The 13,259-nt window shown below is 36.7% G+C and overlaps 1 protein-coding gene across 1 annotated transcript; it reads left to right on the top strand.

Moving 5' to 3' along the window:
- Window positions 1-7,857: 7,857 nt before the first annotated feature.
- LOC141594759 (uncharacterized) lies at window positions 7,858-8,772 on the top strand. Its single transcript, XM_074414752.1, has one exon. The coding sequence runs from the start codon at window positions 7,858-7,860 to the stop codon at window positions 8,770-8,772; it is 915 nt and encodes a 304-aa protein (XP_074270853.1).
- Window positions 8,773-13,259: the final 4,487 nt, after the last annotated feature.

The following is a 13,259-nucleotide window of genomic DNA, read 5'->3' on the forward strand; positions in this document are numbered from 1 at the left end:
CTATTATGTCTGTAATAAGTGGGCTGTTGTTGTTATATTGTCCGCAGTTACTGACCTTGTGTGGTTGTTTCTTGTTTGTTTCTGTTGTGTCTGCCGTGATCCCTTATGGTGAGCAGTCAGTCTTAGCAGGTGATGTCTTGGATGGTAGCTGGAGTCTTGGCGGGATGAGTCTTCACGAGTTATGACAGGAGTAGTTTACATAGTGTTGATGAGTTGTATCGTTTGTATCCGTAGTTTTGGTTTAATGACTTGTAAAATAATTATAAATGTTCTTTTATCGACTTTTGATGATTGCTTTCCTCGGGCAATCGAGATGGTAACGCCTTTATATGCTAGGGAGGGTCTTGTTAAGGCTCCTTGGTATATGGGGGTATTACAGAAGAAGATAATAAAGATCAAAGCTGAGAAAAGATATAAAAGAGAATATTGTGAGAAGAAGCCATCCAAGATAGGGACTCAACACCCATTCTAATTTCTGATTTTTCCTTATTGAGAAAGGAAAAAGACGACTAAAAACAATGGTGATTAAAGAATAAGGATGTAGAAGAGAATGAATAGAAAATCTTCAAATCTATTTCTTTTTCTGGGTTTTTTTTGCTTTAGAGAGGATTCTCTCTCTAATATTTTAGAGAGAGGTCAGACTGCCGAACTCTATAAGAGGGAGTATTTGTTTTCTACTAAAAGTTCTTTTTTTCCCTTTCCACAAATCATCAACCATTTATCCAGAGCTTTAGTTATTTTTCACAATTTCCCTCATATAAACAAAAAATTTGTAGACATTTTTTTTTCTGAATAGAGTATGAGGACATCAAAATTAGATATAAATTTCCCTAAAATTGTTTTAGGAGTCAATTTTAAACAGATTTATTCAACACGAGTAATATACTTAGTAATTTGTATTAAGTAAATTTTAACTTTGAATCTCCAGAGACTTTGAAAATGATACGTAAAATATAGTATTCATAAAAACTGTTACAAAGTATCGACTTACCATGCCTTTTACTGAACTTTGTATTTCAAGTCTCAAGTTTTTTTTTCTTAATCAATTTATATAATGTTAAAATCTAGCCTTAGATAGATTGTATTCCTGGTCCCCCTATATGTGGCTGAAGTGACACCTCTTCAAGGTATGTTAATCTTCCATCCTCTATGACATATACGTTGTGCTAAACAAAGGTTTCACTTTTTAAGTGTATAAATACCCCTTCTTTTTACAGAGAGACATCCCATGTTGCTGAAATTCTTCTTGAGAAACATCATGCTATTCTAGAATAAATCAATCTAAAAGAGTATTTCTACGCTATAAATTTCTCGAGTTACAATAAATCTTTCACAGGATAAGACGACTTTCCTCTTGTTCTAGGCTTGAATCAAAAGAATGCAAATAAAGGTTTTATTTGTTTGTTTTCTAACGTTTGGAATTTTCTTATATATTTTAATCACGCATACTCAAGGAAATATCGTATTTTTCAAAAGGTATCTTTTGGTACAAGTTCAGGAAGAGTAATGATAGGAGTACCGTTTGGAACAAGTTTGTTGGGTTCCCTTGATTGATGATAACATGCCCATTTGATTTGTGTTATCTTAGTTTACCTTTTCAGGATTTATGATTAAATCAAGCTTGGATTAAGAAGTGTTGAAGTTGTTAATCATCCCATTGTATTGAGTCTTAAGTGTCATCTAATGTACAAGTTAGAAAGTTAAGTATTTTAGAGTAATAGAAACAGTCAAGACGACTGTTACTTTCACAAGTAACAGCTGCCTGGACTGTTGCCAAAATTTGTAACACTTGAATTCTTTTCTTATCTTTCAAAAGCCTTTTACGTGTCTCTCATCTTTGAAAGATAAACCTTCAGATTTTTATAAGAACTTGGCTCTTTAGAAAAAGTGGTTTGAATAATTATCATTTTCAAAATGTTTCCTCTTTGTGCAAATTTGACCCTTTGGTCTTTCATAAAACAAAAAATGCTTTTTGCCATTTTTGTGTAAACTTGTGATCATGTGACTTGTTTTTCCTTCTTTGTTTTCTGAATTTGCATGAGCTTTTATGGATAATTTTCACACTCTTTCTCTCTTTTGCCTTTTATTAAGAACCTTCTTTGGTGTAAGTTTGGGAGATTGTGGAGACTCATCACATGTGAGGTCTTTGACCCTTCAAAACCCTAGCAACTCCCTTACTCATCCCCTCTATAAAAGGCGTGCCATTTCCTCTAAAAATCCCAAGACTTTTTCTGAAATTTATTTCAAGTTTGCAAATTGTTTTTCAAAGCTTAAAACCGTGTTTATTTTGCAAAACTTCTAAGAGTCTTCAAGTTGTTACAATCATGGCTACTGTTACTTTAACATACTAAACTCTCTTGCTTATGAATTGTTGATCTTGTAAAAGTTGTCCACCTCAATTCTTTGTTAAGAATAAGTTAGTGGAAACTTGATCCTTATAACATTCTAAGTACGTGTGTTAGTAGAGTTTAGGACGGAGTAGTCTTCAACTCTTGGCAACCGGAGTAGGTTGCGAGTTGGCTTGTCATAAGAACGGAGTAGTTCTTGGACTCGCTTTACAACCGGAGTAGGTTGGTGTTTTTATTGTACGGGTCTTTTAGTAGTCGGAGTAGATCACTAAAAGAAATCAATAAAAAGTAGATTGGACGTAGGCACTTGAGTATTTGCCGAACCAATTCAAAATCTCGTGTTTGAATCTTTTATGTTATTCCGCTGCTCTTTTATTTTGTTTGTTTTGCTTTGCTTAAACCTCGAAGTAACAGTTCATCATACTGTCACATTTGGTCTGCAGTCTGTACTTCATAAACTGAGACAAATAGCTACAGTCAGAACCGTTGTTACTTTCATACTTCAGCAAACAATCATTATATCACTCGTTTATTCTTACCTTATCACACGAAGTATTCTCTCATCTCTTTCTCTCTTACAACTCTCTTTAATTCAATAAAGAAGAAGTTTAAATTATTAAATAGTACCTAATTCACCCCCTCCCCCTCTTAGGTACTCGAATCCATAAACTCAACAAAGTTCAACAAGAGTAATAATAGAAGTTTCGCGCTTAATATCAAACCCCGCGTTACAACACTGCCGCCCCGGTTGACCTGAGTGCACCTCCACTGGGGCGCGCATCTCAACGGGAGCCGTGATAAATGTTTACATTCTGGCTAAGTGTGTAATACACACCAAACCTAGTCCATTAGGGTTCCAGCCATGACCAAGGCCGCAACGATCCTCCAAGGGCACTTCATTCCATAAATGACAGATCCTACACCCCAATTTACCGGATCCTTGCTCCCCTTCCGGGTTGAAAACAATCCTTAATATAACTTTATTTATACTTTGCCAAATTTCATCCATTTGCTTTATAACTTGTCCAAAACCCGTTAACTCGAAGATCGTTTATGTGAATGTGTACTCGACACTCTCAAACTCATATTATAACGATTCAAACTTGCTACGACTCTAGTTAAATGTCAATTAAACCCTCACGAACATTAACGGCTTAAATCTCCAATATGTCATATGATTAACTTTTTAAGAAAATGAATTATTGTTTGTACTTAAGAGACGTTTTTCCCAACTGTTTCGCGTTGACCAGAAGTATCCCCTACCAGAGAATAACCTTTTTTATTAGTATTTCGTCTCTAAACTCTCATCTAGAAAATAATCAATGAGCTGGGAATAGATTGTAGAGATGACAATCCGGGTCGGGCTAAGACGGGCGGCAAGGGCACGACACGACACGGATGAACACTACTGACGACACAGGCACGACACGAACGGGTTGGAGGCGGATCGCGGCTGCATTTTTTGGGAATTCCCGTGCCCAAGCACGACACGGACCCAAGCACGGCCCGACCCGTTTCTTACTTATTTAATTAAAATCCTTTTTTAACTATCGTTTTTTAATTATTTAATTAAATTTAGTACATTAAAAATACAAGTAATCAACTAATCAAAACATCAAGTACATTAATATTTAATAAATAATATATTTAAATCATTAATATTCATTATTTATATAAATCAAAAAAGTATTTAGAAAAAAATACTAAGGCTATTGGGCTCGCTCACGTGCCAGACACGTCCCGAGCACATAAATGGTCGTGCCAAGAGCGGGCCGTGGCGGGGGTTTGGGTGAGTGGGCCAGGCACGGCATGGCACAGCCAACCCAATATCTGTGCCTGGGTCGGGCCATTTTTGAGGGAAGGCACGATGGTGTTGGAATATGTGTCCTCCGACAATAATGCGATCACGACTGTTGATCATGATGATCACATGTTTAAGTCTCATTATAAAGAATACAATTGGGAAGTAATTTCTTTACTGTCAACTGGTCCACACATATCGGTAATGATTGGTCGACTAGAGTTTGACATTCGTCGTGCGACGGTGGCAGAGTTGATCCCCTAGGTCATACCTATAGGGCAACACTCTTAATTGATCATTTAATTAATCGTATAACGTTACGAGTTAATTAAATTACTTGAAAATTGACGGACGATTTTGGAAGTAAAATTTACGTATCACATTGAAATTTGATTAAATGAGATACGGTCTGAGTAATCGAATTGTATCATTGCTCAGATGAAATTATTGTTTAAGGAAACAATTAAATTTGAATGAATTATTATAAGTACAATTTGTTGTGATTTATAATTGGTAAAATATTTTGGTACAAGTAATTATGAATTACTAAAGTCGATTTTTGTACATGACGTATTTTTATTAATACGTTGATTTTTAATATGTTAAAAATACATAGCAATTTTATGTGACATATGACATGTGACAAATTGACAAATTGACAAAGATAAAATGGAATCCATTTTATCCTCATATGGACCGAAATATTGGGTGTGATTAACATATTCTTATAATGTTAATTAAATTAGTGGAAGATGTAATCATTTTTCTACAACTAGGCATGCATACCTAGTGTCTCTTGTAGAAGAGCACCAAGCCCATGCATTGGCCTTCCTCCACCCTCCTACCCGGTTTCCCCTAGAAAAGAACAAAGGTTCTTTTGCTTAAAAATTGATCATTCACCATATGCATGTGTGTGTGATAATTTTCATTCATCATCTTATCAAAATATTTTTAGAGAGCGATAAAAATATTTTTCTCCTTCCTTCCTCTTTCTCCTACCCGGTTTTAGGAGCTAAGACCAAATTATTTTGGGTCATTTTTCCTTACAAATTAATATTGTACTAGTATTTATAATATTGATTTTAATTAAGAGTGTGCTTTGGGTATAAATCCTTGGGAGAGATCCTACACTTGGGTCTTTGTTCATCCAAAAGGAAAGCTTAAGAACAAGAGAGAAGGAGATCTCTCTTGTACCCTAAAACCGAAAATCCAATGTAAGGATGGAAGATTCTTCTCTTATTTTGATTATAGTTTGCATGCATAAGATCATTTATTAATTTTATGACAAATTAAATTAAAACATATATGAATATGTTAAGTATATAGATCTACTTTTTTTTCAATCGGTATCAGAGCCAAGGTTGTTTGCATGCAAATCGGTTAAAAGTGTTTCCGAGTTATAAAGATTAACATATAAAACTTGTAAAATTTGTGTTATTATGATATATCACGAAATTAATTTATGCATGTTAAAATTTCTGGTCCTAAAATGTTTTTAGGATATTTTGGTTAATTTACGGATTTTATTGTTCATATTATACAATAATGGCATTAAAATATGATTTTATGAGTAAAAATGTCATTTTCGGACTAAAATTAGCTAAACTTCGAATTTTACAGTGATTTTTGGATATGTTGTCACATATTTTATTTTGAGATAACCTGTAAATTTTCATAATTTTTGGACTTCTTATGCTCGAAAAATGGATTTTTCATTATTAAATTCGGATTTAGGTGAAAAATAGGTTAATATGAGATAAATTTCGAATCTGGTCATAGAAATTTAGTATATTGTCACATGCAATTTTACAAGATGTGTGTAAAATAATAGGCTATAGTGAAGTCTTTTTGCATGATTTATGGATTTTTGAAGAAAAATAGCATGAATAGTGACTTTATTAGTGAAATATTAGTAAAACATACTCTATGACTAAGGAAATACATCATATGTTGCATTTTATTATCTTTTTCAGATCTAAAATTGAAAAGTTGATGAATATAATTTTTCACATGTTTTTATGATTATTTAGTTAAAACTGATAAACCGCAACATTGTTTTGCCGGATAAATTTCGAAATTGTTAACCTAAGTTTTTGAACATTATGAGTGTCATGATATTTTTACAGAATGTTCATGAGTTTAAATTTCAAATTTCAAATTTATTTGAAATTTTGTGATTTATTTGAAGTTTATAGCTTATTTTTATAATTTTAAGTCCATTAATGAACAATTTTTGGTAATATGAGTTAATTATGGTCAAATAATTAGTGAAGACTAAATTTTGAGTCCTAAGAGGTTAGGGTAATTAACTTATGCATAAATATGAATTTATGTATTTTTTGTGATTATAAAATGTTGAATCACATGAGGAGGATGAGAGAGAATCTAGAGAGAGAAATTCCTCTCTAATTCTGCGGTGCTTTCTTTCTACGCAAGCAATGGCTCGTACCAGGAAAACAAACAAAAATCCTTAGATTAGCGTCGTTTCTAAGCAAAAAAACACCAAAAATAATCAAAATAATGGACAATCTAGTAATCAAATTAAAGGCAAATCGCATCATCGTCAGTTGGAATTCTCTTCGCAGGAGTTTGAAGGAGACTTGGAGTCTATCCTAAAAGCGGAGGAACCTGACCATGAGGAACTGAACTAGGAGGAACATGAGCAGATTAGGGCTACTCCGGTGGTTACCAAGCCTACAATTCAGCTTACGCGTGAAGATGTGGATGGTGAGCTTAAGTTTTGGTCCTCCTCTGTCTTTTGTTATGTTCTGGGTGCAAACCCTCCTAGTTCTGTCCTTACTGGTTTTGTTAAGAGAGTCTGGCAGGCTCAGGGGATTGATAAGATCTCGTTCATGCCGAATGGGATCTTTTTGGTCCGTTTTAAAACGAAAGAACAACAACAATTTGTCCTTAATAATGGTCATCTACTCTTTGACAATAAACCTGTCATTGTTAATGAGTGGAAACCTGATACGGAGTTGGTTAAGCATGATGTTAAATGTATCCCAATTTGGATGAAACTGTATGATTTGGATGTGAAGTTTTGGGGTCTGACAAGCCTGAAAAAATTGAGTAGTGCAGTGGGTAGGTTCATTCGATGTGATGAGAATACACTACACAAAATTTTTTTAGGGTTTGCCAGGGTCATGATTGAGGTTGAGATTGGACAACAATTTCCTGATCAGATCTTGTTTCTGGATGAGAATGGCAAAAACCAGAAAGCAAGAGTGCAGTATGATTGGTTACCTTTGTCATGCTCCAAATGTAAGGGGTTGGGTCATCTGGCTGTAAATTGTAGGAAAGATGGGGCAAAACCTGTGACACAGAAGTTCTGGAAACCTAGGAAGGTGGTTAACAAGCCTGTGCAGCAAGTTCAAGCTCCACCAAAAGTAGCTGTGGTGAAGCCTAGGCAACCTGTTGTTCCCTCCACTCCTGTGAATGTTCTGACAATCAAAACACCTGTGATTGTTCCTAATACTCCAGTGGTGGAGAGCACTATGCCCAGAAGATTGCTTACTAGGTTGCTCAAGCATGGTACAGGGGAAAAGAAAACTTTTACTCCTGGTGGTCTATCGTTTATGGAGTCCTTAACTCAATCTATTCAAAAGACTAGGTTGGGAATTATAGAGAATCGTGTTGTGGAAAAAGGGGAGACTAGTAAGAGTAATGCTCAATATGGGTAGTATTGGTCTCTGGAATGTAAGGGGTATGAATAAGCCTAATAATCAACAAGAAATAAAACGCTTGTTAGGTAGGAATAATGTAGGTTTGTGTGGTTTGTTTGAAACAAAAATAAAAGCAAATAATGGGAATAATGTAAGGAATGTCCTATGTGATAATTGGTCAGTTTGTACTAATTCTAGCCTGCATCGTGGGGGTAGAATTTGGTTACTTTGGGATCTTATTCTGTATGATGTTACTGTGCTTGACATCCAAGTTCAGTGCATTCATTCAGAAGTCTTTGATAAAGCCAGAAGGAATCGTTTTTGGTTTACTGTTGTGTATGGATTGAACAAACTTGCTGAAAGGGAGCCATTATGGGCTAGTCTTCGTTCCTATTCTGCAAGACTCACAGGGCCTTGGATGGTGGGAGGAGATTTTAATGCTATTTTGGCTTCTAATGAACGAGTTGGTGGGGCTCCTGTCACTAATGCTGAGATGAGACCTCTCCTACAGGTTACTCAGGACTGTCATTTGTATGATTTGGGTGCAAAGGGTGCTTTCTACACTTGGACCAATAAGCATGAAGTAGGGTCAAAAGTTTGCAGCAGACTGGATAGAGTCCTCATCAATGATGAATGGCTTGCTGACTTCCCTGATAGTTATTCTCATTTCTTGCCTGAAGGTGTCTTTGATCATTGCCCTGCCATCATTAGGCTTGAAATGGAGAGGCAGAGGACTGGGTATTCTTTCAAATATTATAACATGTGGGCCTCTGCACCTGACTATAAGGAGGTTGTGAGAAATGGGTGGAATCAACAGGTTTTTGGTTCTCCTATGTATAAGGTGGCTTGGAAATTGAAAGCCTTAAAGGGTGGTTTCAGGAAATTGAACAGGGAGCAGTTTGGGGATATTGAAAACCTCACTCATCTTGCTGAGATTGCCTTGGCTCATTGTCAATAGGGTCTTAGCAAGGACCCCCTTACTGTGGAGTTGAATCAGGGTGAGAAAATTTATGCTTTGGAGGTGGTGAATCTGCAGAAAGCAAGAGATTAATTTTTGAGACAAAAAGCAAAGGTTGAGTGGATGCAGATGGGTGACTGTAACACTGCTTACTTTCATGCCAGAATAAAAAGTAGAAGGTCAAAAAATAGGGTGTTCCAAGTCAAAGATATGAATGGTTTGATGTGTAGTAGTCCTGAGAAGATTCAAACTGCTTTTGAGGACTATTATATATCCCTTTTGGGTACATCCCAACCAGTTAGCCCTATAAACAGGAAGATTGTCCAGCATGGTAACTTTCTCACACCTGCTCATTGTGCTCTACTGATTGCTCCTGTCACTGGTGCTGAAATAAAGGAGGCCATGTTCTCCATTCCTGGGAATAAGGCTCCTGGCCCAGATGGCTATAGTAGCCAGTTCTTCAAAGACAATTGGGAGATAGTTGGGGGAGATATCATTAGTGCTGTCCAGAATGTGTTCAGGTCTGGCAAACTCTTGAAACAGTGCAGTAATACTATACTCACATTAATTCCTAAGGTTGCTATGCCTGATTCTGTGTTGCAGTTCAGGCCCATTGCCTGCTGCAATACAGTTTATAAATGTGTCTCTAAAGTGTTTTGTGGAAGACTGGGACAGGTGCTGCCAGATATTATAAGCCAGTCTCAAGGTGCGTTTATTAAAGGGAGAGACATTGTGGGCAACATACTCATTTGTCAGGATTTAATCAAGCTGTATAAGAGGAAGAGTTGCTCACCCCGTGCAATGATGAAGATTGACCTTCAAAAAGCCTATGATTCAGTGGAATGGGCTTTTGTTGGGGACATGTTAGATGCTTTGGGATTCCCTATACATATCTGTAAAATTGTGAAAGAGTGCATTTCAACCACCTCTTATTCTATTTCCCTCAATGGGGAGATTTTTGGATTCTTTAAAGGTAAAAGGGGGCTTAGGCAAGGGGATCCCCTCTCCCCTCTGCTGTTTATCATTTGCCTTGAGTATCTGAGTAGAATTCTCTTGGTGGTTCAGAAGCATCAATTGTTTAAATATCACCCTTTATGCAGCAGGATTCAGCTGGCTCATCTTTGTTTTGCTGATGATTTAATCTTGTTTTGTAGAGGGGAGAGAGGTTCTATTGAGTTACTGATGAAAGCTTTTTCTATGTTCTCTAAAGCTACAGGGCTTACTATGAATAAAGGCAAATCTAGTGTGTATTGTAATGGAATGGAGGAACATACTCTCAGGGAAGTAGAATTGATCACTGGCATGAAAAGAGGGACAGTGCCATTCTCTTACCTTGGGGTCACTGTGTCCCCAAAGAGGCTCTCTGTGCAGGACTGTCAATGTTTAATTGATAAAGTGGTGGATAGAATTAGAGGGATGGGTTCCAGAAAGCTTTCTTATGCTGGCAGAGTGGTGCTTATCAAGGCAGTTCTAAGCACCCTCCATGGCTACTGGGCTAGGATCTTCATTCTTCCAAAAATGGTGATTTCAAAAATAGAAGCTATATGCAGAGGGTATTTGTGGCATGGAGCTGATCAAAAGGAGAGCCCAGCTCTTGTTTCCTGGGCCAACATCTGTCAACCTAGGAAGCAAGGGGGATTGGGACTGAAGGATTTTCATGTTTGGAATCTTGCCACGGTGGGAAAGTATGCCTGGTGGGTGGCAAACAAGGAAGATCATTTATGGGTAAGATGGGTACATGCTGTATACATCAAATCTTCATCCTGGTGGGAGTATATTCCTGAGTCTGGATGCAGCTGGGCTTGGCGGAAAATATGCCAGGTTAAGCAACTATTGAAACCTTATTTATCTAATTTATCTAGTGAGGAGCATTATACTATAACAACGGGATATCAATGGCTTAAACCTGACATGGGGCAAGTGTCTTGGTATCCTTGGATGCTGAATCAATGGCTGATCCCAAAGCAGCAGTTTATTTGTTGGTTGTTAGCTCAGAGAAGGCTATTAACTCAAGACAGACTACTGAGAATGGGAGTTATACAGAGTAATTCTTGTTTTCTGTGTGGGCTGCAGGAGGAAAATGTGAACCATTTGTTCTTTGAATGTCCTTTTAGTAGACAGTGCAGGGACCTGGTTAGTGCCTGGTGCAAGGTTTCCCTTCCCTTGCAACATTGCATCAACTGGTGGACTGAGTTAAGGCAGGCAGCTGCTTGCAGGAAGAAAGTTATTGCTGTCATTTTGTCTTGTTTGGTGTATCATGTATGGCTGTGTAGGAATAGGTGTCGTGTGGAAAAGTCTGTTGTTAGACCTTGTGTTGTACTAGCAAGGGTTCAAAGTGATGTTAAAGTGCGTCTAGGTTAGTGTGATATTCGAAGTAAGAATGCTCTAGCCTTGAAATGGGTAGAGTATATTAAGGCTTAGATGTGTGACTAAGTGGTGTTGGGAGTTTGACTCCAATAGTTTGTATTGTATGGGACTTTATTGATTTCTAATGAGAAACTTACATTTTCCCAAAAAAAAAAAAAAAAAAAATGTTGAATCACGCAAATCCGTAAAAACCAAGTAATATACGATATTGGCTATTTAAAGGCGATTTAGCATAAATTGGGCATGTTCATACATATTATAATGCTGCATTTTCTTTATGATTGTCATAATTTTAATTTATGTAATTTTTGAATTATGTAATTTTTACTTAGTATGGCCTTAGTTTTAATTGGTATTACCCGAAATGTATGGGAATATCAATTCGGTTGTAATTTTTATTGTGATCTCGTATCACCGTCTTGTAATTTAATAGATTTATTTTATTATAGTTACAAATGTATAATAGGAAATTATGTAATTTGTTATGTAATTTTATTCATTTCGGAGTTCCCAAAGACGGATTTCTTCAAGATGACGATACATAAAGACGGTGTTACCTCGAGATGCGTGCCACAACCGAAGTTCAAGGGACCAATGGAGTTGGTTTCCGAATATGTAATAGTTTAATAGTTTTTCTATTTTAGGAAGGCCATACTAGGATTTATTTTATGTTTGCATTTTATTTATATGTCGCATGCATCGCTAAATCGCCATAACTAAAACATGCATTGTCATTTTATCGAGTTTATCGACCGTGTCAATTAAAATTATCGTAGTTCACCGCTTTAGTTCACTTAAAACGTGATAGATAATAAATTGACATGACCTCTCGCTAAAACAATCAATTGAGACATAGCCTTACCAAATAGTAGAAACCATGAAAACCTATTTCGCGAGGGAGTGCACTCGGCCCTACCGGGGTACAAACCTTGTTACGTAGGGGAAGTGGGTGATGAATGTCTATCCACCGAATTCATGTTAATAGGGGGTATTTCGGCACATCGTGCCCTAAGTTGATATGGGTTTGGATTATTGACACATTTATTCGAAATTTGGGTTGTACTCAACGAAAGTATTCACGACGATTTTCGGATGTGTTTCGGGCTAGAGATGAATATTAATGTAAATATCATCGACCAAGAGTTCTAAAAGTAGAATTGATTAAAAGGTTAATCCACCGAGTTATGTTAATAAAGGGTATTTCGGCACACCGTGCCCTAAGTTAATATGAATTTGGGTCTTGGAATCATTTCATATAGTTGGGTAGAGGTCACTATATAAATGCTCATATCTTGTTAAATTTAATTACAAGTATGATTTAAAAAGACAAAATGTTAATATTTCCTTTCCTCCATATTTGTAGTTCATTACAATGAATCCATCAAACGCTACCGCACCGATAACTATTGAGTCATACCACAATGTTTTTGACGACGTTTGCTCCAACAATGATTTCGACACTACTAGAGAACTTCATTTTGGGATAGGTTCGGATGGAAACCTTAACTTCATCACCTCTTCAAAACCACCTACTACTACTACTAGATCTCATGTGAGCCCGTCTCAGGAAGACTACCTCATAAAATCTATAGGGTCTTTGTCTCTGGAAGATAAAGATGCCAAAACTAGTGGGAGCTCAAGCAATCAAGTTCTTGCTTCCAAGGGCAAAAGGTTCAAGAAGAAGGGAAAGAAAGTCAAAAACTTCAAGCAAGTTAATGATGAGTGCCATTATTGCTATGGCATGGGACATTGGCTTAGGAATTGTCCCGTATATTTGCGAAATATAAGGGAAGGAATTATCACTCCAAAAGGTAAAATTCCTAAGGAAATTTATGTTATTGATATAAATTATAATTCCACTACGACATGGGTACTAGATACCGGTTGTGGTTCTCACCTTTGTAATCATTTACAGGGTTTAAGAGATGTGGAGAGGCTTAGCAAGGGAGATGTGGATCAACGCCTTGGAAATGGAGCTCGAGTAGCGGCCGAATCCAAAGGAACTTATGTTTTAGCTTTGCCTAACGGATTTGAGTTGTATTTACATAATTGTTTTTATGTGCCTACACTCTCTAAAAACATTATTTCAATCGCCATGCTAGACATGGACGGTTTTTGTT

Source organism: Silene latifolia, chromosome 8 (genome assembly GCF_048544455.1).
Source record: "Silene latifolia isolate original U9 population chromosome 8, ASM4854445v1, whole genome shotgun sequence".
NCBI lineage: Eukaryota > Viridiplantae > Streptophyta > Magnoliopsida > Caryophyllales > Caryophyllaceae > Silene > Silene latifolia.

Excerpts from the sequence above, each read along its gene's own strand:
- LOC141594759 (XM_074414752.1), top strand. The coding sequence starts at position 7,858 with ATGAATAAGCCTAATAATCAACAAGAAATAAAACGCTTGTTAGGTAGG.